Raw genomic sequence first — 27951 nt, forward strand, 5'->3', positions numbered from 1 at the left:
TCGAAAACCATTAATTATTTTTTCACTTAAAATATATTTTTCTGAATAAGATTTATCAACAGGATATTTTGTCACGGATTTTTTGTCTCTTGAATATTTAGTCCGGGGATATTTTGTCTATCGGATAAAATGTCTCAGGATATTTTGTCGCGAATATTTTATCCGCGGATTACAAGTCGTGCTACCAAATTAAATTTTGAGATCTTTTTACTTTTCCGGCGAAACTATCAGACCTATTACAAAATATCATCAGACCTTTTTTGTAGACAATTTTATTCCCTACAAGTTATTTCTAATAAAGTTTTTTCGAATTCCGCATTGTTTCCTAGTTATTTTTATTTCAATGTCAAGCTCTTTAAATCGATCAGAAGACTATTTGTTTTTTTTAAAAAAGAAAAACTTTAAAAAAAATTAACTATTTCATAAATTATAAATATACATACTTATAATGTAAAATAAATTGACAATAAAAGTATACATTAAAAAACCATATCTGCAAATCAACTTGATGAATCTTGTATGCATTTTATGTTGATGTGTCCAATAGTAGATACGACCATAACAAATGTCTCTTCATTCATTAATATAGATCATTTATCATTGATAAATGATAAATTAAAATCTATTGTCATCAGTTATTTTCCTTTTTAATATTTCAACTTCTTGTAAAAACTTTTTCCTGATAAAAAAATACAGTTTTATTTATTAATAAGTCCAACATAATATAGAAATAATTAAATAATCTTATCAATGTTATCTCAGATATTAATAAATTAAATTTATATATATTTATAAATTACATTGCACTTTCTCTGATAAATGGATAAACAGCAGACTTTGGAAATCCATTGAAATTAGACGCTAAACAAATACTATATGACCCAATGTCCTTCCAAATCATCCATTGGCCGATTTTCAAATCTTCAATCATCACTTCTGTGGCCACACAATCACTTGAGTCACATGTAGGTCCCCAAACAACTGATTGATATTTTTTCCCATTTATCTATTGTTCAAAAAATATTTATCAATTATTTATTTTATTGATTTCTTACTTACATTAAAAGTAAATAATTAAATAATACTTTAGATAAAGGCATTGGGGTTCGTTTAACTCCATAAAGTTTATCGATAAACGATCCAAAAATTCCATCGTTGATATAATAATGACGTGTTAATATACCGTTGTCATCATTTACTTTTTTACTGTGGATATATGTCGCTAATGTGAATGCTGATTCAACGTAATATCTGCCGGGTTCACTTATAACTTCGATTGAAGGGTCCAAATTATTTAGTGCAGCGTTTACTGATTTTGTTACCTAATATATATTTGAGGAAAGAAAATTTTCAGTTGTAATTAAGAATTTTTGATGTAAAGAAGACCGAAAATTGGAAACTTTTGTTGAACAAGAAAAATTCAAGGCTTAGTACAAGAAAGAATTAATTTTTTATTTCAATAGATTTTGAGATTGAAGTAAATGTTAATGCGCGTTTTCATCCTCTGACAAAATATCCCCGACAAAATATCCTACGGACAAAATATCTCCGGAGATAATATCCCCGATAAAATATCTTTCGATATAATTTTCACAATTTTCCTGAAAAACTAGCACCCAAATTAGTTATGATTAGTACAAATAAACATTTAAATTTTAGTGACTAAACAAATATAAAATTATATTCTTCATATGATTGATATTTCTAAATTTTCATGTTTATTTTAGTGCTTATGATGGTGTGAGTAATTTTGTCAAGAGAAATTTTGTCGGGGGATGAAAACGCGCGGAATCGAAGTAAATATTCATTGGGAAAAAAAATTTTTTAAGTTAGCGCACAATTAAGGGCAAAAATAAAAAATTAAGACTATTTTTCTTTAACTTTTTTGAAAGAAGTTGAAAATTTTGAGTTATTCATTTTTTTCAAACTTGTTTGGAACTTAAAAATTACTGACTTTAGAATATCTTTGAAAAAGTGAAAAATTTTGAAAATTGTCTACTTTCTTTGAAAAAAGCTAAAAAAATTACTCTTTTATTTTCCAATTTCTCTTGATCGTGTGATAACTTAAAAAAATACTTTTGTCAATTCATTTTTCCGTTAGAAAAACATTTACTTTGATATCAAAATCTGTTCAAATGAAAACTAATTTCTGATTTTACTCGGTCTTGAATTTTTTGTTGATAAATTTTTTCGACCGTTTAATTTTAAATAAATAAATAAAAAATAATGATACTGAAGGTCGCCATCGTTTAATAATTTTTGGATTTTTTTCAAAACGATGAATTAAAAAAAAAAAATACATTTTGAAAAACTGCAACTATAGTTTTTAAAATTTTTTATATGTGCATATTTGTAGTTTTTTTTTGGCAATTGATTTGTTAAAAAAAAATCCGAAAATTGTTAATTGTCTACTAACTTCAGGATCAAAAAAAATAAATTTAACGAAATACTTTTTCAAATAAATCTTCATCAGCGCCAGTCATTCCACCGCCAATATCAATTAAATTTGTTTCGTTAAACCCCATACTTCGTGCTGTATGAATAAATTTATTACAAACTTCAATAGCATGATAATAAGCCTCTGCATCATAACAAGGGCTACCTAAATGTACACTAAATCCACGTAAATACATTCCTTGTTTTTTAATAAACTCCATTAATTTAATAGCATCTGCTGTTGGTTTGCAACCAAATTTATCGCTAAATTTCATTCCACATGAATTACCGTCCATTGCAAATCTTATCACTAGTCTAATAAATAAATAAATAATAATTTATAAAATTACTATCAAGTGATTAATAAATAAAATAAAAAAAATTACTTGGCATCAGGATATAATTCTTTTATTTTTAACACTTCTAATGGGTTATCTATTGTCATTGTACTGACACCAACTTTTTTCGCATATTGTATGTGAGATGGTAATTTAGCAGGATTAGCAAATATGATATCATCATTTTTCACACCAACTTCCAATACTTGTCTTATTTCTTGCTGCAAATTTATTTATTTATTAAAAATTATTTATATTTAATTTTGAAGTGTAATAATCTATATTAATAAGAGAATAAGGAAAACTTTGTTCCCGCCATATCTATATGATAGAATTAGTTAATGTTATTGAAATTGGTATCTTTAGAAATTACTTTAGAAGCACAATCGAACTTTCCATTAAGAGCTGCGATTACACGTATAACAGTTTCATTTGGATTACATTTTATTGCTGTAAATAAATCATTAATTTTATGTAAATAAAGTTTTAATTAATAATATTTTGTACCAAAAAAAAGTCGTTTTAAAAAAATTATAGAAACATTAATCGTAGACCTAAGAGCCAGTTTTTCAAACCGGGTATAATTTTATCTGGGTTTTAATTATTAATGCTGATACATCTATAATAATATATAATACGTTAATAATACATAAATGTATCAGCATTAATAATTTAAACCTGGTTTGAAAAACTGGCTCTAAAATTTTAAAAAACTTTGAATTTTGTGTTGGATTTTTTTAAATGAACATAATACTGAAATTAGCCGACGTCTAATAATTTTTTGATTTTTTTTTTTAAACGATAAAGTGCAAAAAAAAAATATTTTGAAAAATTGCACCTAAATTTTTTTTAATTTTCTACATGCGCATTTTTTTGGTTTTTTTTTTTTTTGTGATTGATTTGTTAAGAAAATAAAAAAATTATTAATTGTCTGCTAACTTTAAGATCATAAAATGAACACGTATTTCATATAAGTTCTAAAAAATTCAGATCAGACTCAATAAAAGTCACAAAAATTTAAAACTTTTTATTTTTACTTTATTTTTTTTTTTCATAATAAAGCAAAAAATAGATGAACACATAAGTGTGGATGTAGCTCACAATTGCCGGTTTTTTGAATTTTTGAAAAAATAAATAAAATGTGAGTAGAATATAAGAAATAAAAATGCGTAATTAAATATTTAAAAAGTCAGTACGCGGATGTTATAAAATTTCATTATTGTAATTAATTAATTTATTTATTTAAAATTTATAATTTGTCTCATCTCTGCTACATTCACACTCATATAAACATTTTGTACTCGAACTCGAAATTTGAATATGTGTACAAGTTTATTATAATTTTTATTATTGAATTTCAAAAATATTTTTTCAAATTTTAACGTTCACTACAATGAAAATTTTTGGAACGAATTTTTTTTTTTACGAGTAATTGTTTAATTGTTTATTAATAATTACCATAATGTGGAATGACACGTGGAATCATCGAGACCCACTTTTTATGTTGCTTTATAATATCTTCAATATCGACGATATAAAATGCGTCTTCTTGATTATTTTTATCAATTATGTTTTTAATAATATCTATATCACTCAAATTATCATTATAGAAAGTTATGTTATTTATATTTATGCCTGTCTCTGGCCCTGCCATATTTATTTATTTTAAAGATTATATTTTTTTAAATTAAACAAGAAAAAATTCTTGTATTAAAAACTATTAAATTTAAGTTTGTTACTAATGTTTGATAGATGGTCTAATGACTGATAATAAATTCTTTCGTCCTAGAGAGTTTTTATATCACCAAGAAATTTTTATTTAAAAAATTTTCTGTGTTATCTATATATTTGTATTTATAATCACAATCAACGTATTTAATTAATGATAAATTTATTTAAATTCTAATTTATATCCTGCTAATCCATTAAATAAAATATAATTATATAGAAATTTTATAAAACAATTTTATTTTGAATAAATATCCGAAATTTAACCCAAAAGTTGAACACGCGACGAATGAAACTCTAAATCAAGGTAATAAATTAATAAAAAATGAAAAAGAATAAAATTAAAAAATTAATTTTCTAACTGTAAATAAATATTTATCTACTGTTCACAATTTACAAATATAATATGATAGAAATTTTTTTGGTGTTAATTTTTTGTAGTAACATTGCATTTTTTTGTTCTAAGGAAATAAAATTTTTCGGTATAAGTATTATTCTTTTAACGTAAGGATTTTCGTATGTTCCAACTGAGAAAAAAAAGTTGCTTAAAGCAAGAGAAAAATTTCTTGGGAGAAAATATATATATGTATGAGAGAGGTCACCGATGCTAGGCAGTAGCAGCGGGAGTAGTTCGATGCTCGCCACGAGATGGCGCCCACCCTCTTGTGGTGTTCCTGGTAAGATACTTTTTTCAGAATTTATATATTCTATACTTGGGTGCAATTTAGATGTCATTATTGTAATGATGACCGTTTATTAAATTTTAAATTATTTGAAATTCAGTTAAGATACTTTCAGTAGATAAAATTTATCAGTAAAATAATAATTTACCATTATAGAATGTATTATCAATTAATGTTTTCTAGATGCATTAGCAAAAATAATAATGTAATTTATTATGATGATCCTATCTTGTCCACATTCCTGAGATAAACAATTTATTTAATAAAACTATGGACGATAATATTAATTATAAGTTTTTTAGATGTTTGTCTTCTCTGATTTTTGCTGTTATTTCAAAAACTTTGTAGCAATTTTGTATCGGGACGGTAGCCAGCAAGAAAAAAGTATCATTCATTGTTGGTTGTTTTTTGTTTGCATTTAATTGCTTCAATATTATCATATATATCATGTCTTCTGACCGCCATCGCAATTTACTCGGACGGATGTTTTGCATATGTTTTTCACACCCCTCTGGTTAAGCATAAAACCTTTAAAAAACTTCGCCATATCGTGGCATTGAACTTGTTCGATCCTGGGAGTTCTTGAATCTCGTTCGCCCATTTGATGACAGCAAACCTTGCTGGAGAGCTCAGCTTTTTCCAACAGTTGACAACCTCCCGAACATTATTCGTTAGTGGAGCTTTGTTACGTAGCACCACAAACACCTTACACAGCTTCCCAACAAATGTCTTATTGCGGAAGTACATGTTACTAAATATATTCTTCAATAACTTGGACTCCCAAGCGCTCTATTTTTATTACCTTTATATGTTGAGACAAATCGCTTTTCGTCTTCGCGATTTTTACCAGCAGCCACCAGAATTCGCGGGTTGAACCCTGGCTTAGGCTGGCTTCTAACAAATTTTATTTTACTTGGACAGAGCAGTGGGCTGGGGTTCTTGCAAATCAAAGACCCGCACTTATTCAAACTCGGCAACGTATGAGAAAACTTATCAACTTACCTCACGGCTTATAAAATTATAGAATATTCTTATTGATGGTCAAATTACTATTTGTAACTTAATTAATATTTATTTTATCAGACTATTTAATAATCTTACCAGTAAAATAGGAAATAAGTAGGATGAACAGTGATAGATGGAATAAAAGGAATTAATCAGAATACTTTGCAAGTTTATTGCCAATTATAATAATCTAAATTACTTACAAGAAAATGCAAGCGCTGGATATAATGTAGACAGATTCGTGGCACAGTATAAATTTTATATCGCGAGTATATCGCCGGTAACGTACAGTAATATTTATTTGGACTAACTTTGTTTATAATAATCAGTAAACTTGGACAGTAAAGTATATCGCAAGAGAATTGCTAGTAATACAACTATAACGCAAGTTAATTTCCCGATTTACAAAGTAGTTAGCCGTATTAACAAAGTCGCAAATAAATTGCTGGTATATGACAGTAAAACTAAATTATACGTCTTATCACTAATTGATCCAGGATCGAAGTGAAGTTCAATCACCGTAGGGTCTTAGGGCTGAGTTTTTGGGCTCGCTCCCCACTTCCCCTTACGGTCATGCGTTGAGGTGATAACTAGTCATGTGACCATGGCACTATGACTAGCTTTAGGTGGTTTCAGACGGCAACGAGACGGGGAAAAATGGGAACCGCAAGGCTGAGGGAGAAGATGACAATTCACATTGTCTCAATGTATTACTTTCTGTAGAAAGACATTTGGTGAACATACTTTATTCCACCATAAATTCTCTTCTACCTCCGATGTTGGTTTATTGGAGATAATACACTTAGAGATAATACACTTAATAAAAATTGGATGTCAAAATCAAATGGCGGAAGAATATCATAGAAAAATATTTAAAATTAAAAAAAAAACACGCAAATGTTTGAACAAACCTTGGTGGGGAAATAATATGCAGAAGGGTGTCCTAATACACTTGGAGATTTAATTTAAATTGCTCCAAGTGTATTGCAGCTAAAAAAACTTCACTTAACTGCTATTTCTCACCAGACGATGCCAGATGAGTTTGCTCAGGAACTTGGAAGATATCAGCATCAGCCATCAGTAACACTTTACACTAGCACTGAACACTTAACACTTAACTGCACCACAGACACTTTGCACAATTTAAATTTTACAAACACTACACAATTTAATTAAACAATAACTTTGAGCAAAACATTTAATGGATAATTACACAACGTAACTGCAATACTGTCTTTCAATTCAAACGTAATGAAGGATCTGGACCACTACTGCCATTGTCGATGATACTGACTGCCGCTATCGAACCACCAGTTGATACAAAGCAATCGATTTTGCGATTCATTCGACTTCCCCTACTTTTGCAAAAATTTGGAGATCGAATACGGTGACGCGCAGTAGCGCGGAATTTCAAAATTTAAAGTTAATCATTTTATTAAAAATTATTTATGTCAATAATTAAATTAATTAGGGTGCATTCGGAAATGCTCTAGCTCTAGCTCTCGATGTATGGCAACGCTTGGCTAGAGCTAGAGTAATTCCGAATGCACCTTAAAATTCAACATTTGAATTTTTAAAATTCCCGCTGTTTTAGCTAATCGAAATAAATCGAATTACAAACAATCGATTGTGTCATAATGTAAGTTGTTGTTTTTTTTACAGAAATAAAATAATCAAAACATTGTTAACAATTTGATTAATTGTTAACACTAATTAAATAATAAATAAATAAGTAATAATTGATTTCCTTACGAAAATAAATAATCCATTGATGTCAATTTAAAAGAACGCTTATTATTAAATTGTTTATTAGAAACACAATTGAAAAATATAAAATTATTTTTTTTTGGAATGAAGGAACTGCTTATAAATATTATCTTATTAGTAAGTTTACTTAATTATATTATTAATTATTATTATTTTGAACAATTTCGTTCATTTATGGTACTAAAATTAGCAGACCTAAAATTTTTTTGTTTTTTAATAAAATTTCATATTTAAAAAAAAATTTTCGGTCTCTGCTAATAAAATAAAACATAATTTAGATTAATGCTCATTAATTTATAATGATACCGAAATTAGCTGAGGTCTAATAATTTTAGAATTTTTTTAAAAAACAATAAATTAAAAAAAAATATTTCAAAAAATTGCACATATAGCTTTTTTAAATTTTCTACATGTGCATATTTTTTTTTAAATTAGTGTAAAAAAAAAAAATTTTTTTAAATTGTTAACTTTCTGCTAACTTCAGGATGATAATTTATCATTTATCACAATATAAATAATAAAATGTAGATTGTTTATAGATTTGTATAAATAATAATTTAGCAGCCAATGAACAATTACTACATTATGTCAATGATGAAGTAGCAGGTGGATCTTATAAATATTACAGTTTAATGTATGATGGTATTATTAAAATATTATTAGTTTCTCAGTAAGTATTTATTTATTTATTTATTTAAATCAAAATAATTTATCTAATAATTTAAATTTATTTATTTTAGAAAAGGTGATACAGATTTATATGTATCACAATTAATTAACAAACCAACATATGAATCAGATCAATATTGTCTTCAATCAACAACTTGTGGTGATGATATTATATTTATACCAGAAAGGTAATTTATTAATTAATAATTGATAACAAAATATGTAAATTATTTTATAGTTTCCCGTGAAAAAAAAATTATTGAAAGAAACTAAACTTCAAAATATGACACAACTCCAGTAGCAGAGATAACTTTAAGATTTATTTTAAAAGGACGACACGTTTTTTTTCATGTCAGCCAAATTTTTTTATATAAATAAGATATTCTAAAGTTAGTCCTGAGCCATAGGGAATTTGTCTTATTTTTTCTTTCCAAAAAAAGTAATTTCAATTGAAAAATTTTTAGATGTCTTATTAGTAATTTACTTCGGCTGCCCAATTTCAAAACACTAAGGGACAAATTTTTCAAAATCAATTCTTTATTTATTAATAATGAAGCAGTCGCTCCCTGTGATTACAAACGTATATAAATTATGTATAATCTCTTAACCTACGTCCGTACATGTAAAAGTAAAATTACACAGGAAAATATGAACATACGAACACTCTCTCATACAGACAAATTAGTATTTTATGAAAAATATAAATTTATAAGTAAACTACAAAAGTTAATAAGTATTAATAAGCATTAATAAGTAGCGCGATCTCATAGCCGTTCACGTTCCTCAATTTCTAATAAGTAAACGTATAGGGTAAGAGCACTAGTACCCAGCCCCAAACCAGTAGCCAGCCACCTCATGTTAAATTATATCTATATATATTTTGAGCCAATGTTAAAGTATATGACTGGCTGGCTACTGGTTAGGGGCTGGGTACTGGTGCTCTTACCCTACATGGTTTCTAAATTGATCTATGACGTGTTCAGAAACACACTCTGGAAGAGAAATATTCAACTCCTGGGTTCAGAAATATTCTCTGGTGAAATCAGAGGTGCGATTTAACATTACAAAGGTACTAATCACACCTGGATAGGTAATTTTTCATCTCCAGAGTGTATTTCTGAACACGCCCCAAATGTCTCTGAAGATGTAATTTCAAAGGGTATTTAGTATTTTAAGTTCCAGTGGAGTCTTGTGGACATGATTTAATACGTATTTAAAAAATTTTATTTTTGTTAGTTACTGAAGTTAGTTTTGAAATCGGGCAGCCGACTTTTTGTCGTCACTTGCATCAAGTTTTTTAAGCAGACATTTTTTCAGTGATAATTTTCTAATCAGTTTGTCAACATTTTCATGCTGTTTCGATGATACTGAAATCAGCCGGCAATTTTTGAATTTTTTTAAAAATGATAAATTATAAAAAAAAATTGCACCTATGACTTTTTAAATTTTCTCAATGCGCATATTTTTAGTTGATTTTTTAAAAAATTTATTTGTGGAAAAAAATCAGAAAATTGCTAACGGTCTTCTAATTTCAGGATCATTTTTTCTGACTGTATTTTGCACTGAAAAAAAATTTATCACTTTCAATAGAGATTCAAAAAAATTTAAAAACTTTTATTTATAAAATCGGTCAATTTTTTTTTCTCTGTATTTTCAGAAATTGAAAAATTGTTAAAAAAAAAATTCTTCATTGTGTCACGTTTTTAAGTTTAGAAAAGTTAACAATTTTGTTTACACGGTAACTTAGTAAAGTTTTTTTTATAAAAACATTAATCATAAAATAAATATTTGTTATTAGTTTCAAAAGACCAGTTAGCATAGGAGTTTACGGTCATCCATCTCATGAAATAAGTCAGTACAATTTATTTGTGTACCATGTAGCACTTGGTGCTGACGAAATAGTAGACGAGCAAAGTACAATCAACAGTCTTGAGACTAGTGTACCAAAAAAAGTACGAAAAAAGGGAAGAAAAAATTTTTTTACATATTTTTTTATAGTCATGTTGCTGTAAAAAATATATTTAAATACATCTATGTATGGTTTTTATTTTAAAAACTAAATAATTAAAATTTTTGTATGATCACAGATAACAAAAAAAACTTTTGTATTAGCTTTTCTCTGGGCGCTACTCGACGATTTAATTCAAGTATTCTTATAACTGTTAATTATATATGATCAATATGTTGGAATATGAAAATCAAATGTTTTTGGAGATACTTCAGGAGGATGGTCTTGTTATTTGTGCTAAGTAAGTTTATTATATTATTTTTATTAATTACACAGGCTTAAATGTTAGATAAATCCCTATCAAAAAAATCCATACGGAAATCTAGCATAGATCCTGATATAGGTTCACACATGGGTTCCTATGGGAATCCATCCCATGCCAAATCCATATGGGAATCTAGTTTGGATTCCCATGTGGATTTTTACGATGATTTCCCATGGGAATCTGCACCATGTCAAAATTCATATGGGAATCTTGTATGGATAAGGAATTAGGAAACTTAACAAAAAGCGTCACGTTATTGATACAAACAAATTGATGAAAAAAAAATATCCTGCCGATAGAATATTAATCTGTTCTTTTATTCATATGCGCGTATCAATAGACCATAGACATAGAAATACAGATGCCTCAGATTCTATAGGAATTACTTATATAGAAACCCAGATTCCTTTATGAATTTTCTACAAAGAAATCCATGTATCCTAGTCCCTATGTCAAGTTCCTATATGAGAATCTAGATACCCACAGCTTCCTATGTGGGTTTCCTACATGAAAATCCAGGGACTCCGGATTCTATAGAAATTACTTATGTAGAAACCCAGATTCCTATATGAATTTCCCACAAAGAAATCCATATATTCTAATTCCTATGTCAAGTTCCTATATGGGAATCCCGGTACCCACAGCTTCCTATATGAAGTTCCTACATGGGAATTCCACAATTTCCTATGTAAATTTCCCATATGGCAATCCAGATATCCATAATTTCCTATATGGATTCTTATATAAATCCATGCACTCCCATATCAATTCCTATGGATTCTCGCATAAATCTATACGTTCCCATATGGATTCCTCTGAGTTCCCATACAATCTCTCATGGATTCTTTTGATAGGGTATACCCTAGTTCTTATATCAAGTTCCTATATGGAAATCCCGGTATCCAATTTTCCATATGAAGTTCCTACATGGGAATCCCACAATTTCCTATGTGGATTTCCCATGGTTTCCTACATGGATTCTTATATAAATTCATACACTTCTATATCAATTCCTATGGATTCTTACATATAAATCCATATGGATTCCTATGGGTTCCCATGCAATCCCACATGGATTTTTTTGATAGAGGGTTTTCCAAAAGTCAATTTTTTTAACAGTGCAATAATTTTAAATTATAATATTTTATTTATAAATTACTAATTCACTTTTTTTTTATTATTATTAAATTAACAGAGGATTGGGAATGGAAACAGTTTTTACAAATATTTTGAAAGTTTATTCAGATCCCGGTAATTTAGTTATAGTTCTTGGTACCATTGATTATGATGAAAAATATTTTATAGATAAATTGAAAACAATGAACGTCAAATCGTTACCTAAAATTGTTACTGCTCACAATACATCCAATGAACGGTAATTAATATCATTTATTAATTAATCAATTAAAAACTTGTATTTTAATTCGCAGTTTCTGAGCTCTACTATCGATTTAATATCGACTATAATTATTATTATATTTTTTAGTGAAATAATGTATTTAGAAGGAGGCGTATTATTTATATCTGGTCGTATATTAGTTGTAGATTTATTAAAAAATCGTGTACCTCTTAATTTAGTTACTGGGATATTAGTCTATCGTGCTCATGGTATTTTGAATAGTTACCAAGAAGGTTTTGCATTACGATTGTATCGTCAAAAAAATAAGGTATTGGTTAATTTACTGAACAAAGGTCATCAATAGGGACGAGATTTTTGCCTTGATTTAGAATGAATGGTTAGAATGTTTGGTATTACGGCGAAAATATTGGTCTTATAAAAAAAATTTTAATACAAAAGTTGTAGGAAATTTATTTTTCAAAAAAAAATGTCTCTTATGATTTTTTTATACGACCAATATTTTCACCGCAATTCCAAAATTAAGATTCATAATGAATGATTCAAATTTTTGTTAATTATGAAAATCATAATTTTGAAATTACGGCTTTATTATCAATCCTATGGAAAAATTATAAGAGATATTTTTTTTATAAAATTAAATTTTGAGCAACTTTTATTTGAAAATTTTTTTTATACGACCAATATTTTCACTGTAATTCCAAAATCAAGATTCATAATGAACGGTTCAAATTTTTGATAATTATGAAAATCTTAATTTTCACATTACGGCTTTCCTATTAGTTCTATAAAAAAATTAAAAGAGACATTATTTTCATAAAATTAAATTTCCTACAACTTTTGTCTAAACAATTTTCTTATACGACCAATATTTTTGCCGTAAAATCAAAAATTTGACATCAATTATTAATTGTTATTTTTAAATCAAAGCAAAAATCCCGACTCTAGTCATCAACTATTTCAACCTTTACCTTTAGATAATTTTTTTATAATTATTTAAATAAACAGACTGGATTTATCAAAGCGTTTACCAACTCAGCATTAGCATTCACTGTTGGATTTTCCCAAGTCGAACGGGTTATGAAGACTCTTTTTGTCAAGGAATTGTATCTCTGGCCACGGTTTCACTCAGTAGTGAATGCCAGTCTCTCGAAGCATAAACCTGAAGTTATTGAACTACATGCTAAGCTTACACATAAAATGCAATTAATTCAAACATCACTTTTGGATCTAATGAATTTCATTGTCAAAGACTTGAAGAGACTGAATAAATTTTTGGATTTCGATGAATTAACTGTGGAAAATGCAATCGCTAAAAAATTTCATAAGCAGTTACAGTATCAATTAGATCCTATATGGCATCAGTTGGGATCAAGTACTAAACAACTGATTGCTGATCTTAAATTACTTGGATACTTTCTTACGTTAGTTACTATTATTATTACGTTGATTCATATCCATTTCAATAATAATTGGAAATTCAATCACAGTTACAAGGATATATTAGTGTTTTATTTATTGAGGCAATTGATTTAAGTATAAAATTTATGCAGTTTGAACTAGTAATAATTTAATCTACAAATTAAATTTCTGTACTAGTATGATGGTCATAATAAACATTAATTAATAACAACTAATACACTTATCCAAAAAATTAAAGGAACAAGAAAATTTTATAAATTTTTTAGTGATTTTTGGAAGGCTGTATTTTCGTGAAAAATGATCGTATCGAAAAAATGAAAAAAAAAACAAATTGAAGCTTGAAATCTCTAGTTTGAAAATCTTCCAGCAAAATAATTTTTTGAGCCACCGTTTTTGCGAAATCATAAGAAATAGCTCGAGAAAAAATTTTTCTGAATTTTTTGATTTTGTTTTTCGGGTCCCGGGGCCGAGAAAATTTTTTTCAAAAAAATTAATTCATTGGTCGTTTAGGAAATTTATTCAGCTACAATTTGTTTTTTTCGTTTCTTTTTACGAAAATTTGCTGCTGAGATATCAGCCTTTAAATAAAAAAGGATGTTTTTGAACTGTGATTGAATTTATAATTTTTATTATTATTCTTATTATTTATACTTTGTTTTTATTATTAATATGACCAAAATTTTTTTTTCAGTCCTCTATAAAATTTAATTTAAATATTTAATAATTTAAAATAAATAAAAATGTTACGCGCTTATTTTTCATACTAAATATCGCCACTCTACTTGAGTGGAAAAAAATAAAATTAACAAAACGTTGACTATCTAAACTTCAAAATTTGACACAACGATGAACTTTTTTTAAACCTTTAAAATTAAAAGATAAAATCGATGATTAACTTGATACTATTAAAATATAGCCCAGCAATAGCTCAAAATCATCTTTTTCCGAGCTTAATTTGGTCTGAAAATAAATGATAAAATTTATCACTTTTAATAGAGAGTCAAAAAAAATTTTAAAAAGATTTATTTACAGTATTAAGTCTACTGTTTCCTTCTTTGTATTTTCAGAAGTTTATAAATCGTTTAAAAAAAATTTTTCGTGTCACGTTTTGAAGTTGAAAATAGTCAACGACTTTTTTAAAGTGGATTTACTAATTAACACTATTATTAATTATTGATTATTATTTAATAGCCAGCTGAGCCAAGAAAATTCAGTAGCATTTTATGCATCGATAAATCGCTTAAGAACGATGGAATACGCAATGAAAGGAAGTGGTTGGTTAATATTGGATGCCGTTGATGATTTATTTACTCACGCAAAAAGTCGAGTTTATAATAACAAAAATGGTAATTTTTATTATTATTATTAATTAATTTTTTACTTCCCGCTAAGAAAATTGTAAATTTTCAAAAATTCGGGAAGTTATTGGTTTCGGTCCGATTTACGAAAATCGAATTTCCATCAGATGTCGACGTTTCGAGGTCCTAGGAAGCTATCCTGACTAATTTCACGATGATGTCCGAGTGTATGTATGTGTGTACGTACGTACGTATGTATGTATGTAAATATTCATAACTCTTGAACGGATGAACCGATTTTGATCGTTGAGGTGTCATTCGACGCGGCTTGTTAATGTCGAAGCCGTAAAAATTTGAATTTAATCGGTAGGTTGCGTTCAGAGATGTTTCAAAAATAAAATTTTTTTGAAAATGTTTTATTTGGATAACTTTTAATTTGCTCGATGGATTGATTCCAAAATCTAATCAGCTCTGAAACTCTATAAGCCGCGTCGAATGCCACCTCAACCATCAAAATCGGTTCATTCGTTCAAGAGAAACCGTTGACGAAAGAATTCAAAAAAAATTTTTTCCTTGGTTTTTTTGAAATTTCTCAAAAACGGCTAAATAAATCAATTTCAAAATTTGACCAGCTTTAGAACTTGATAAAACGCGTCGATTGCCACCTCAACCATCAAAATCGGTTAATTCGTTCGCGAGATATCGTGGGAGAAAGAAATGCTAAAAAATGGTTTTTTACAAAACAATGGCATACAAAAGTATTTACGAGCTCGAAGAGCTCGAAAATATATTCACAATAATGTTTTCGAGCTCGTTGAGCTCGAAAACAGCGGGAAGTTTTGGGGCTGGCCCGCAGGGTCAACTGACAGACCGATTTTTTTTTTATTGTTTTATTGATAGACTTTTTTTAATAGAGTTGAAACCAGAGCCATGTCCAAAATGGAATGCATTAAATGAAATTCTCGGTGAAATTCGGCTACAAATAAATAAGAAAAAAAATATATCTGATAGTGCCAAGAGAGTATTGATACTCGTTTATGATACCAGGATCGCAGTTCAATTAAAAAATTATTTAACAATGGGCGCTGGTCAATATTTATTGTACGAAGCGATGAAATATTTAAAGAAAAATGAAATTGTTAAGCCGAGGTAGTGTTTTATAAATTTTAAAAAAATTCTGATTCAAATTTAAAGCATAGAAATAAAGTTTAATTATTCCAACAATAATATTTAATTTACAGTGAAAAGGCAAAAGATAAAAATGGTAAACAAGATAAAGACAGTCAAGAAAAAGATAAAGAAGATGAAGAAGTAGAAGATCTTGATAGTTATGTCCTAACATTTTCACAAAAACCACCTGAGGAAGCTAAACAATCCCAAGATGATGAAGAAAATAATCAAACAAATTATTTTGAAGAATGTTCCATGGTAATTATTATTCCTATTAAAAAAATCCATGTGGAATTGTATGGGAACCCGTAGGAATCCATACGGGAAAGCATAGATTTATGTAAGAATCCATAGGAATTGATATAGGAGTGTATGGATTAATATAAGAATCCATGGAAAATTCCTATGTAGGAAATCCTTCATATAGAAAACTGTGGGTATCTAAATTCCTATATAGGAACTTGACATAGGAACTAGGGTACATGGATTTCTTTGTAGAAAAATCATATGGGAATCTGGGTTTCCATATAAGTAATTTCTATAGAATCTGATGCATATGGATTTCTATGTCTATGGTCTATTGATACGCGCATATTGTGGGATTCCCATGTAGGACCTTCATATGGAAAACTGGATACCGGGATTCCCTTATAGGAACGATATAAAAACTAGGATATACCCTATCAAAAGATTCCATGAGGGATTGTATGGGAACCCATAGGAATCCATATGGGGAGGCATGGATTTATATAAGAATCCGTGTAGGAAATCATGGGAAATCCACATAGGAAATTGTGGGATTCCCATGTAGAAACTTCATATAGGAAACTGTGGGTACCAGGATTCCCATATAGGAATTTGACATAGGGACTAGGATACCTGGATTTCTTTATAGAAAATTCATATAGGAATCTGGGTGTCTATATAAGTAATTTCTATAGAATCTGAGGCATCTGGATTTCTATGTCTATGGTCTATTGATACGCGCATATGAATAAAAGAACAGATTAATATTCTATTGGCAGAATATTTTTTTTTTCATCAATTTGTTCGTATCAATAACGTGACGCTTTTTGTTAATTTTCCTAATTCCTAATCCATACAAGATTCCCATATGGATTTTGACATGGTGCAGATTCCCATGGGAAATCATCGTAAAAATCCACATGGGAATCCAAATTAGATTCCCATATGGATTTGGCATGGGATGGATTCCTATAGGAACCCATGTGTGAACCTATATCAGGATCTATGCTAGATTTCCGCATGGATTTTTTTATAGGGATACTATTTTAATTATTTATTGATTTTAATAAATGAAACATTACTCATAAAGCTTGCGGATGCTGATATATCAAGTTTATCTTCAACGACTGATCCAATCGTTCTTATCCAATCAGTAAAAAGAGGTGGTGACCCAATGGCACTACAAAGAACTTTACAAGAAACTTTACCTGGTTACATTGTTATGTATGGAGCCGACATATCATCAATTCGTCAGCTTGAGGTGCGTAAAATAATTATTTAACTAACAATAAATAATTTAATTCAAAATTTTATAACCAATTATTAGGTTTATCAAAACAATAATCCATCGATTTCATTAAAAATATTTTTTCTTGTCTACGGAGGATCTGTTGAAGAACAAGGATACTTAACATCATTACGTCGTGAAAAAGAAGCTTTTGATAAATTAATAAATGCTAAGACGGTTGATATTTATTGATTATTAATTATATTTATTTCAAATTAATATTTTTTATAATTTACACCAATATCAATTTTTAGACAATGGTAATTCCGACAGATCAAGACGGAAAAAGTGAAGTTACTTTAACAGTAACTCCTCAAGTTGAACAAAATACTCGTCAGGGTGGTCTTGAACCGACACCTAAAATTATTCCTAAAGTTATTGTTGATATAAGAGAATTTCGTAGTGAATTACCGGGTTTATTACATAAACGTGGTATTGAAATTGAACCTGTTACTATTGTGGTATAGTAAATTATTTTTAGATCGAACTAATTTTTGGTCTATTTCCCCTTTCTTTGCTATTTACTATCTAATTAATCATTAATAAATGTATATTTATATTTTTTTATAAAGGTTGGCGACTATATTATAACGCCAGAAATTTGTGTAGAGAGAAAAAGTATTTCTGATTTAATAATGTCATTAAATTCTGGTAGATTATACAACCAGGCGGTGTCAATGACAAGACATTATGCCAAACCAATGCTTCTAATTGAATTTGATCAGAATAAATCATTTTGTTTACAAGTAATTATTATTATTATTATATATTTTAGTTTATTAGACTGTTTATTTTTTATGCTCTGCCAAAAATACTTGAGGTGTGCGAATATTATTCGAATCGAATAATTCGAATTATTCGTAAGTTTCAAAATTATTCGAAAATTTTCGAATTATTCGATTGAAAACTGAACATTCGATTCGAACTTTTAGCATAAAGTTTTTTTCTAAACCGTAAAAAAAAATTTATTTCGATCGTAAAGCACACTCTGATGCTTCGCATCATAAGTCGTGCAATAATGAAATTTTTTTCTTACAAATAATATGAAAATTTACGAATAATTCGAATTTTAAATCCAATATTAATATTCGATTCGACATGAATAATTCACAAGTTTGAATTACTCGCGCATCCCTCATTTTTTAAGGCATATCAAAAATATTTTTACTATAAAATAATTGTTTGATTAAAAGGGAAATTATTACGTAAGTCGTGACATGAAGAGTTCAGATGTAACAAGTAAATTACAATTACTGACATTACATTTTCCAAAACTGAAAATAGTCTGGTCGCCAAGTCCTCAGGCGACTGCACAATTATTTGAAGAGTTAAAAGAAGGAAAGCCACAACCAGATGGACAGACAGCCGCTCAAATTGGTCTAGATGAAGACGTTGAAGATAAAAAATCAATGGGTGAAAAATATAATACTCAAATTCATGATTTTGTAGCTAAATTACCTGGTGTTCATACTAAAAATTTACGCATCATATTAGACAAAGGCGAATCGTTGGACAATTTGGTTCGTCTCAGTGAGGTAAATTTTATTAATTGTTTATTTAAATAGTTTTAATATTTTGAACTTCCCGCTGTAAGAATTTAAAATTAAAAAAAAAAGGAGTTATTGATTTCGGTTCGATTTTCGAAACTCGAGTTTTCATTTGATCTCGACGTTTTGAAGTCTGAGCTCGAAAACAGCAGAAGTTTTGGAATTGGTTCCTAAGGTCAACCGTTTTTTAGATTTCTTTTTTTTTTCGATAAATATTGGTCACATAAAATGATTTTTTTTTTAGGATGAATTGACAGAACTGTTAGGTAATAAATCAAATGCACAAATGTTATATCAAGCGCTTCATAAAAAATATAAACCTGAAGATACAACGACTAGTGGTGTAAGTAAAGCAGTTACAAAAGTACGTAACAAAGGTCTATTTTCATCGATAAAAAAATAAAAATATTCAATTATTTATTTTTCATTTTTATTTTATTTAATTAGAAATTTGCATTATTATTTTTTTGTGTTTGTTTATACATAAGCATGATTTGTTAAAATATAATTAATTTTTTTGAGTTTATAATCGATTATTCGCTATTGTCTTTATTCAATTATTCATTTATATTCAAATATTCAAATTTATTTTAAATTTCAAGTGACTTTATTTCAATTATAATTTCTTCTTCCTCTTCCTGCAATTCCTAAAAATTTTCCAATGATCCAAAAATTAATTTTCTTACAATTAATGTATAGTCAATTTTAAAACTCATCAATCAAAACATCTTTTTAATTGAAAACCGAGCTCATTATTTAAAAAATACTTTTTCCACATCATGATGCAATTAATTATTATTTTCTTAATAAATATTAATTTTTTAATTAGTAACTAAAAAGTTTTACCTGATTACTATTTTTTTTATTAATAAAAAATTCACCGCACTCAGTAATTATGATTTTTGATGAAGGTGACTCATAATATGTCTCCGATTGTTGAATTTTTTCTAATGTCTTTGCACCATCAATTAGTTGTCTAATTAATTAACAGTAATTATTTTAATTTAAATATTTTATAAGTTAATTAATTTTATTTTATAAAAAATCACCCAAACGCAACGTAACATTTATCCATCCATGGATTAGGATTTAATGAGACAACAAATTGTGGCCCATTATGGTTTTTTCCATCATTAGCCAATGAAAGAACTCCGCGACGATCATGAAAAATTATAAAATTTTCAGCATCTATTGTAGTCTCATTAGTAAAATTATTTTCATATCCTAAATCTGTGATATTCCAGTAATTTTGTAAAAATTTAATGTGTGTAATAAATGTTTAATATAAATTTTAATTTACTTATAAATTTATTTACCACCAAATTGAAGCCAACGATCTTTAACAATACGATGTAATGTTGAATTTTTGTAACATAAATATTCCTCATTTTTTTTTATTTTATCACCATTGCAGAGGTTTATAAAATACTCACATGTCCGGGGCAATTCGTCGTAATATAACTTTTTTTAAAATAAATATTTAATAATTACATTAATTAAAATAAATAAACTTCAGAGGAAACGGATCTGAGATACAAAAAAACGAGGATATTTTTGTGATTTTTTTTTCAGACCTTCGTTATTGAAATTCTCAAAATTTGTGACATTATTAAGCATCATTCCAAGAATGTTCTGTTAAATTTTCAAAAAAAAATATTGAAAAATAAGCCAGTGGTAGTGGGGAGAGACGAGTCACTTAAAAAAAAATCTCCATGCCGTAGGCAGGATAACTCATGACTGCCTCATCTGAAATAAAAAAACTAAAAAGATTTCTTTACTACATGAGTTTATCTTGGATTTGAACGAAGGAATAAACAAAATATTCATTTTTTAATTTTAGGTAAAGGTGCAATCAAAAAACTCTGATTTTTCCCAAAAATTCTTCCTTTTGTTTAATTAAAAAATAAGTAGTTATTGAAAAAAAAATCCTTCGTTCAAATCTAAGATAAACTTATGTACTAAAGAAATCTTTTTGGTTTTTTTATTTCAGATGAGGCAGTCATGAGTTATCCTGCCTACGGCATGGAGACTTTTTTTAAGTGACTCGTCTCTCCCCACTACCACTGGCTCATTTTTCAATATTTTTTAATGAAAATTTAGCAGAATATTCTTGGAATGATGCTTAATTATGTCACAAATTTAAAAAATTTTAATAACGAAGGTACTATGAAAAAAAAATCACAAAATCCACTTTTTTTTAATCTCAGACCAGCTTCCCCCCTTAATAATTAATAAATAATTAAAAGTTTACCATAAATATAAAAGTTCCTAATGACGTACCGTCGATAGTTAAATTTAAGTAAACAAATTTACGCTGAAAATTTTTTTTACAATTAATAAAACTAATTAGAAGTTATAATTACAAAATAATTAATTTTTTTGTACGTCTGGATTGCTGATGAATTTTTTAAAACTTTCAGTAATTAAATTTTCATAGAATTCAGTGTCGATCGGTAAATTAATTGTGAAATTTTCATTAATAAATTCTGAGAAATCTGAATGGTTGCCGATAAATTTATTATTTATATAAATAATTACTTGTGTATCTGGCAGCCATGTTTTACCCCCAATGGTCTAGATTAATTAATTATTGTAATCATTTAACTTGAGACTATTAATTAATTTTAAATAAGTAGGAGTTTAATAAGAAATTTACCCGCCGAATTTTCTCAAGGTAATCGTACCATTCAATCTGATACATTTCGCGTATTTCTGGAATTAAAAATTTATGAGGCAAGTGTTTGTACAGTTTTAATACGCAATACTTTGATTTTTGAAATACTACTGCACTCATTAATCCATATATTTTTATTTTTAATTGTTCAATGGAATTATTACTTTGAATTCTTAAAGAAATTTCTTCAGTTTCCATTTTTTTTATTTATTTATTTATAAGTTAATTAATTAATTAATTAATTAAGTAAACATATATTTGAATATGTAGTTTGGTTGACAGTTAAAACAAAAGACAGTTTCATTAACGTGTTTATTAGAAGAAACATTTATTAACAAAAGTGTTTAATTTATAATTTTTTTTTATTGGAAAAATAACTTTTATAATTTTTTTCTGAAAAAGAAAGAAAATAATTTAATTATTAAAGGATTTCAATTTTCGATACCTATATTTAATTAATAATATATAATATAATATAATACTTGTGTCATTTAAATAAAAAAATATTGAGATATTTTAAAAATGTCTTCGGGTGCATTCGGAAAACGATCCTGAAGTTAGCAGACAATTAGTAATTTTCGGATTTTTTTATCAACAAATCAATTACAAAAAAACAAAAACTAAAAATATGCACATGTAGAAAATTTAAAAAACCACAGGTGCAATTTTTTAAAATATTTTTTTTTCTCTGGTTTATTGTAAAAAAAAAAAATCTGAAAATTATTAGACGTCGGCTAACTTCAGTATCATATTCGGGAATACTCTAGCTTTAGCTCTAGCCAAGCGTTGCCATACATCGAGAGCTCGAGCTAGAGCATTTCCGAATGCACCTAAATTAATTTAATTATTGACACAAATAATTTTTAATAAAATGATAAAATTTCAATTTTGAAATTTCGCGCCAGTGGCGCTACTGCGCGTCACTGTAATCGACGTTCAAATATGGGGGCGGTCGAATGAATCGCAAAATCGATTGGTTCGTATCAACTGGCGGTTCGATAGCGGCAGTCAGTATCATCGACAATGGCAGTAGTAGTCCAGATCCTTCTTTACATTTGAATTGAAACACAGTATTGCAGTTAAGTCGGGTAAAATTATGCAGTGATTGTGAAATTTATCTTTTATTAATTTAAATTGTGCAAAGTGTATGATTCTGAAGTTAGCAGACGGTTCAAAATTTTCGGATTTATTTTTCAACAATTCAATTTAAATCCAAAAAAAAAACTAAAAATATGCACATGTAGAAAATTTAAAAAATTACTGGTGCAATTATTTTGAATATTTTTTTAAAAATAATTTATCGTTTTTTCAAAAATCCAAAAATTATTAGACGCCGGCTAACTTCAGTATCATTAAAGTGTCTATGGTATAGTTAAGTGTTGAGTGTTCAGTGCTGGTGAAAAGTGGTAAGTGTTCAGTGCAAGTGTTAAGTGTTACAAATTCCTGATGCTGATGACTTCCAAGTTCCTGAGCAAAATCATCTGGCATCGTCTGGTGGGAAATAGCAGTTAAATGACGTTTTCTTAGCTGCAATATACTTGAAGCAATCTAATTCAAATCTCCAAGTATATTAGAACACCCATCTGCATATTATTTCTCCACCAAGGTTTGTTCAAACACTATTACATTCTGCCGCCATTTTATTTTAACGTACGAATTTAAATTTGTCTCCAGTTTTTGATAATTTATTTTTTAAATATTTAAATTTACCGCGCTAGCAATAATAATAATTAATAAATTAATTACTTTGGTTGCATTCAGAAATGCTATAGCCCTAGCTCTCGATGTATGGCAGTGCTTGGCTAGAGCTAGAGCTAGAGCAGCTTCCGAATGCACCCTCCTTAATATTTTGAGATAAAATTTATCTTATAAGAGACAAAAATCCAAAGAAAGATTTTTTCTTTTATTTGGGCAATTAATGAATTAAAAATGAACTTACATATCATTTGATAAAGTATCGACATTATTTTCATCATATTCATCATCACTGCCAGTGTCTAGATGATATAAAAATGGATCTTCTTTACACATCGGAGAATAGTATCTAAAAAAAATATGATCACATAATTTTTGTACCGCAAATAAAAAATAACCGCGACAAAATAAGCGAGGTAATGTTTGTTAGTAATATTTTCCTAACATCCTTAGCTATAAATTTTCATCAGCGGCCTACTTTCGGTCAATTTGCACACTCATATTGTAGTCAGCAACTTAAAATTCAAGTTACCCAAAATCTATTAGACAGTAAAATAAAAAACAAACGTTTTCCGAGCAACCCCTAGCTACGTAGGAAATATAATAGGAAATTATAAAATATTATTTTCATAATTTTTCAGATTATGTATTTCAGTTTTTCTATTCACGGTTATTTTACCACGCTTATTCAGGGTTATTTTGCTTCCGGTTATTTTACCGCCAATAACCAACCGGGGGCGAAAAATTCAAAAATATGCATATATATTTATAATAAACAAAAAAAAAATTTTGAATTGAATAAATAATAACTTACTTAGACAAATTCCAAATACGTGACGGAGGAATTTTAAAATGATCTTCATTTTTCATATGCTCAAGATAGTTATCCGATAGTACGTTACAATAAACACATTTTTTTTCATGTACTTTTTTTCTGAAGTAATTAACTAATTTTATCTGTGAAATAAATTGCATCATTATTATTAATTATCATTAGAATAAAAGATAAATTAATCCCTGATTAAAATCTCCCCCTGTTTAGAAAATCTCATAGAATCCATTAGATTCTCATAAATTCCTATAAAAATTTTGTAAGAACGAATGAATTCTATGAGAAGTTCTATAGTTAAGTATAAGGCCTTATACATACGTCTATAAGAATCTATCAGATTTCTTAAGCAGGGCCGATTGAAAAATTTTAATCGAATAGTTGGAACTTTCCCGAGCAATTCTGATTGAATGTTTGTTGCCGATTAAATCTGGAGGAAATCCGATTGAGTTTCAATCGGAGTTTTTAATCAGGGATATTAATTACTGAATTAAAATAAAAATAATTATGAATGATATACTTTTTCATAGAAATTTAAATTTTCAGTTGATTTATTAAAATCGAAATCATGATCCTCTTTCATATGATCTAGTATATTTTTAAATTCACTTATTTTAGTTGAACAAAATAAACAATTAATTGGATTATTTTCAATTGTCCAATCAGACCATAAATTTTCTTCATCTTCATTGTCACTAAATGCGATTGTGTCATATTCTTCATCAAATTCATTGTCCTTTGATTTAAAAATCATATTATTTTTTGTCAATAATCAATTAATCAATTAATTCATTTATCAAAAATTACATTTACCTCTTTATGATCCAATGGATCGCGCGGTTTCACATAATTAGTGATATAAAATTCATCATATGATTTATTTTTAGGATTAATGCGCTTATGTAATTTTTTTCTCATATGTTCCTTCAATACATTTCTATCCTTGAATACTTTTTCACAATAAATGCATATAAAACTGTCGATAAAAAATATAAATTAATATCTGTACGAAAAAAATGAAAGTAAAATACTTACTTTTCAAAATTATATTGAATTTTATCAAGTAATTTATCAACAAAAACTAAATTATGATACTTTCCAAAATGAATATTATGTTTTTCTTTTAAATGCGTCAAATATGTGATTCTCAGACCCGAAAACTCCTGTTTGCATATCATACACCCGCGTTTAAAATTATTATCTGTTCTTTCATGAGTTTGTTGATTTATTACCCATTCCTTTAACACAAAATAATTATTAGCAATTAATTAATCAGTAATTAAAAAATTTAATTATGAAATTAGCGAAAAATATCAAGTACGAGATACTAATTCGATGAGTTAAAATTTTCCAAAAATTCTGATGACATTTTATTTAAATTTCATATCATTTCATTTGAAAAATTAAAAATGAACAATTTTAGAACTTGAAATTTATTTATTTTTTGGGTACTAAATTAAATGAATAAAATTTACCAATTTAGCGGATTGTATTTCATCACGAAGTGTTTTATCTTCAGCAATACAGTCAGATAGTAAATAATAAATTTCATTTTTACTTGGTTTACCATCAGGCGTACAATCCATTAACATTGTTGTACAAAAATTTTCTAATGATCCGCTTTTACACCTCACTTTCCAATAATGAACATAACTAAGAAAAAAATAACAATTAATAATTATCATTTTTACATGTACTTGAAAATGGGAACGTTTTTCGTGGAACAAAAATAAAAAAACGAAATGAAAAGTGAAAATCTACGGGATCTAGATTTCTGAAATGGTTTGCACGTCAGGCGATAATTGCAGGCCACCCCCAACTACTCCCCTCAAGTCACTTTTAGATTCAAATTACATAAATTATTTTCATTTTCGTTGCGTGAAAAACGTTCCGATTTTCAGGTACATATTTTTACTAACAATAAAACAAATATTTTAGACTAAAAGTAATAACTTTTAGAGTATATTTTTTCAATAAGGTGCTGGTAGTGATGAAGAAACTTTTAAAAATAAACATAAAAAATTTTGAAAGTTCGACATGACTTTTTTAAAATGTTTTTCGATGCGTATTTTATTTTAATGTCTGCTATTTTCCCAAATAATTAGGGGTATGATTAGAGGTTTTGCTCAAGGCACTGACACTAGAATCTTGCTCCAGCATGTGTTACTCTAGTAACACTTGTTTGAACAAGATTCTGGAGTAAGTATTTTGAGCAAGACTCCTAACTACCAGTGTCTTTCGCAAGATCGTGTATCAAGAAACCTACGTCAAGATTTGCGTGTCTTGCTCATGGTATCGTATGCAAGAATATTAAAAATATTTTAGATACGGTGCAGTTTAAAAGTTTCTGGCGCATTTCTTGCACCAGTAACTGACGGCAGGTACTTACGCAAGACTTGCTCAAGGCTCAAGATCAATTTAGAGCCTTGAGCAGATCTTGAGCAAGCTATACGTTGAAAAAGACACTAACGTCTATCGAACTTGAGACCAGGCTTGCTCAAGTCTGTACATTATATGACTTCTGATAAATTACAGTCAAAGTGGAGCCATGTTCTATGACAAATAAACTATGAAATTCAATAATAATATTAATAATTTCATTTAAAACTGTGAGATGGACGGAGGAGATTAATAGGCTTAGTATCATAAATATTTATTGAATCAATCAAGACTAAATTTTTTAATTGAATCAATAAAATAATGAAATATAAATTTACCTTCTCAGACTTGCAATTTTCGAAACATCGCCAATTATCAGACGATGTTTTTCAAACAAATGTGATAAATAGTCTTTCTCATTTGTTGGTAAAATAAAAGTTGAATCACACAACAAACATTCTGATTCACTTGGATCGTTATCAATACCAACAAATTGACTTTTATAATAAACTTTTTCTTCCTCCATTGGTTTATTAGCAACACCTTAAATAAATTAACGTATGGATTAATGATAATAAATTTAATTTAAAAAATTATATAAATTTTTTGTTATATTTAAATAATTTATCAGGAATTTACTAACCTGTCATTTGAATTACTGATATTTGAATATTTAAATTTTTGAAAAAGTTATTGTTTATTTAATTTTTTAAATTAATTTGTTTACAGTACACGCGTTAATTTTTTATTTGTTGAACAAAAATTTAAATATTTATAAAAAAATATTTGTTTTTAAAAATTATTTCAAAATAAATAAAACAATTTACTAAGTAATTAATTATTTGCATGAAAAGTAATTAAACTATTAAATTATTAACAAAATAAATTGTATTTACAATATAAGACAATTTGAAAATTGTGTAGGTTAGAATTCTCTGCAACTGGCGGGAAATTTAAAATCAATTTGAATTTTAAAAAAAATTTAATTGTCAGTAAAAGTTATATTTTATGAAATTAAGAATAAGGATTTTTAAAAAGTAAATAATTAAAGAAAATCGATGAAAATTTATTTAATAAAATTTTATTTATTAAATAATTATATTTTAAATTACAATATATTTTAAAAATTCACTCTTGAGCAATTTAT

The 27951-nt window shown here is 27.7% G+C and overlaps 5 protein-coding genes across 8 annotated transcripts; 2 read left to right on the plus strand and 3 right to left on the minus strand.

The window, feature by feature from the left end:
- Positions 1-121: 121 nt before the first annotated feature.
- LOC130678240 (ornithine decarboxylase 2-like) lies at positions 122-4540 on the minus strand. Its single transcript, XM_057485348.1, has 7 exons — positions 4233-4540; positions 3148-3224; positions 2823-2995; positions 2451-2751; positions 1086-1322; positions 801-1006; positions 122-679 (listed from the first exon to the last, which is right to left on the minus strand). The coding sequence occupies exons 1-7, from the start codon at positions 4426-4428 to the stop codon at positions 616-618; spliced, it is 1254 nt and encodes a 417-aa protein (XP_057341331.1). The 5' UTR covers positions 4429-4540; the 3' UTR covers positions 122-615.
- A 2679-nt stretch (positions 4541-7219) lies between these two features.
- On the plus strand, positions 7220-10785 carry LOC130673420 (UPF0669 protein C6orf120 homolog). The gene is made up of 5 exons (XM_057478413.1): positions 7220-7270; positions 8497-8591; positions 8698-8814; positions 10425-10578; positions 10714-10785. The coding sequence occupies exons 1-5, from the start codon at positions 7220-7222 to the stop codon at positions 10783-10785; spliced, it is 489 nt and encodes a 162-aa protein (XP_057334396.1).
- LOC130667043 (DNA repair endonuclease XPF) lies at positions 7864-19776 on the plus strand. 4 transcript variants are annotated; one of them, XM_057468432.1, is made up of 17 exons: positions 7864-8074; positions 8486-8627; positions 8698-8814; positions 10425-10578; positions 10714-10875; positions 12095-12274; positions 12386-12566; positions 13265-13680; positions 14870-15024; positions 15891-16125; positions 16218-16404; positions 17483-17653; positions 17720-17857; positions 17935-18141; positions 18253-18426; positions 18874-19215; positions 19472-19776. In XM_057468432.1, the coding sequence occupies exons 5-17, from the start codon at positions 10799-10801 to the stop codon at positions 19628-19630; spliced, it is 2622 nt and encodes an 873-aa protein (XP_057324415.1). In that variant the 5' UTR covers positions 7864-8074; positions 8486-8627; positions 8698-8814; positions 10425-10578; positions 10714-10798; the 3' UTR covers positions 19631-19776. The 4 variants fall into 4 exon arrangements, with proteins under 4 accessions (XP_057324415.1, XP_057324425.1, XP_057324407.1 ...); XM_057468442.1 differs by having other exon boundaries at positions 8497-8627; positions 10425-10661; positions 10739-10875; XM_057468424.1 differs by having other exon boundaries at positions 8497-8627.
- Positions 19777-20272: 496 nt separating this feature from the next.
- On the minus strand, positions 20273-22099 carry LOC130667070 (probable inactive peptidyl-prolyl cis-trans isomerase-like 6). Its single transcript, XM_057468475.1, has 5 exons — positions 21884-22099; positions 21613-21801; positions 21479-21541; positions 20544-20688; positions 20273-20457 (listed from the first exon to the last, which is right to left on the minus strand). The coding sequence occupies exons 1-5, from the start codon at positions 22097-22099 to the stop codon at positions 20273-20275; spliced, it is 798 nt and encodes a 265-aa protein (XP_057324458.1).
- Positions 22100-22170: 71 nt separating this feature from the next.
- On the minus strand, positions 22171-27691 carry LOC130667063 (zinc finger protein 277). The gene is made up of 9 exons (XM_057468461.1): positions 27448-27691; positions 27143-27347; positions 25901-26078; positions 25461-25663; positions 25239-25401; positions 24946-25161; positions 24411-24553; positions 23841-23945; positions 22171-22294 (listed from the first exon to the last, which is right to left on the minus strand). Exons 1-9 carry the CDS (start codon positions 27452-27454, stop codon positions 22282-22284), a joined length of 1233 nt encoding a protein of 410 aa, XP_057324444.1. The 5' UTR covers positions 27455-27691; the 3' UTR covers positions 22171-22281.
- Positions 27692-27951: the final 260 nt, after the last annotated feature.

This window comes from Microplitis mediator, chromosome 1, assembly GCF_029852145.1.
Source record: "Microplitis mediator isolate UGA2020A chromosome 1, iyMicMedi2.1, whole genome shotgun sequence".
NCBI classification, from domain to species: domain Eukaryota; kingdom Metazoa; phylum Arthropoda; class Insecta; order Hymenoptera; family Braconidae; genus Microplitis; species Microplitis mediator.

Excerpts from the sequence above, each read along its gene's own strand:
- LOC130667063 (XM_057468461.1), bottom strand. Across the intron at positions 26,079-27,142 it reads AAAATTGCAAGTCTGAGAAG|TTATGTTCATTATTGGAAAG; the intron begins GTAAATTTATAT and ends TTTTTTTCTTAG. Across the intron at positions 24,554-24,945 it reads ATTTAAATTTCTATGAAAAA|ATAAAATTAGTTAATTACTT; the intron begins GTATATCATTCA and ends TTTATTTCACAG.
- LOC130678240 (XM_057485348.1), bottom strand. The coding sequence starts at position 4,428 with ATGGCAGGGCCAGAGACAGGCATAAATATAAATAACATAACTTTCTAT. Across the intron at positions 3,225-4,232 it reads ACGTGTCATTCCACATTATG|CAATAAAATGTAATCCAAAT; the intron begins GTAATTATTAAT and ends ATTTATTTACAG. Across the intron at positions 1,007-1,085 it reads CCCCAATGCCTTTATCTAAA|ATAAATGGGAAAAAATATCA; the intron begins GTATTATTTAAT and ends TTTGAACAATAG.
- LOC130673420 (XM_057478413.1), top strand. The coding sequence starts at position 7,220 with ATGCCAGATGAGTTTGCTCAGGAACTTGGAAGATATCAGCATCAGCCA. Across the intron at positions 8,815-10,424 it reads ATTATATTTATACCAGAAAG|TTTCAAAAGACCAGTTAGCA; the intron begins GTAATTTATTAA and ends ATTTGTTATTAG. Across the intron at positions 10,579-10,713 it reads AGACTAGTGTACCAAAAAAA|ATAACAAAAAAAACTTTTGT; the intron begins GTACGAAAAAAG and ends GTATGATCACAG.
- LOC130667070 (XM_057468475.1), bottom strand. The coding sequence starts at position 22,099 with ATGGAAACTGAAGAAATTTCTTTAAGAATTCAAAGTAATAATTCCATT. Across the intron at positions 21,802-21,883 it reads ACCTTGAGAAAATTCGGCGG|ACCATTGGGGGTAAAACATG; the intron begins GTAAATTTCTTA and ends TAATTAATCTAG. Across the intron at positions 21,542-21,612 it reads AATTCATCAGCAATCCAGAC|CGTAAATTTGTTTACTTAAA; the intron begins GTACAAAAAAAT and ends AAAAATTTTCAG.
- LOC130667043 (XM_057468432.1), top strand. The coding sequence starts at position 10,799 with ATGATCAATATGTTGGAATATGAAAATCAAATGTTTTTGGAGATACTT. Across the intron at positions 13,681-14,869 it reads TTACTTGGATACTTTCTTAC|CCAGCTGAGCCAAGAAAATT; the intron begins GTTAGTTACTAT and ends ATTATTTAATAG. Across the intron at positions 18,142-18,252 it reads TTGAACCTGTTACTATTGTG|GTTGGCGACTATATTATAAC; the intron begins GTATAGTAAATT and ends TTTTTTATAAAG.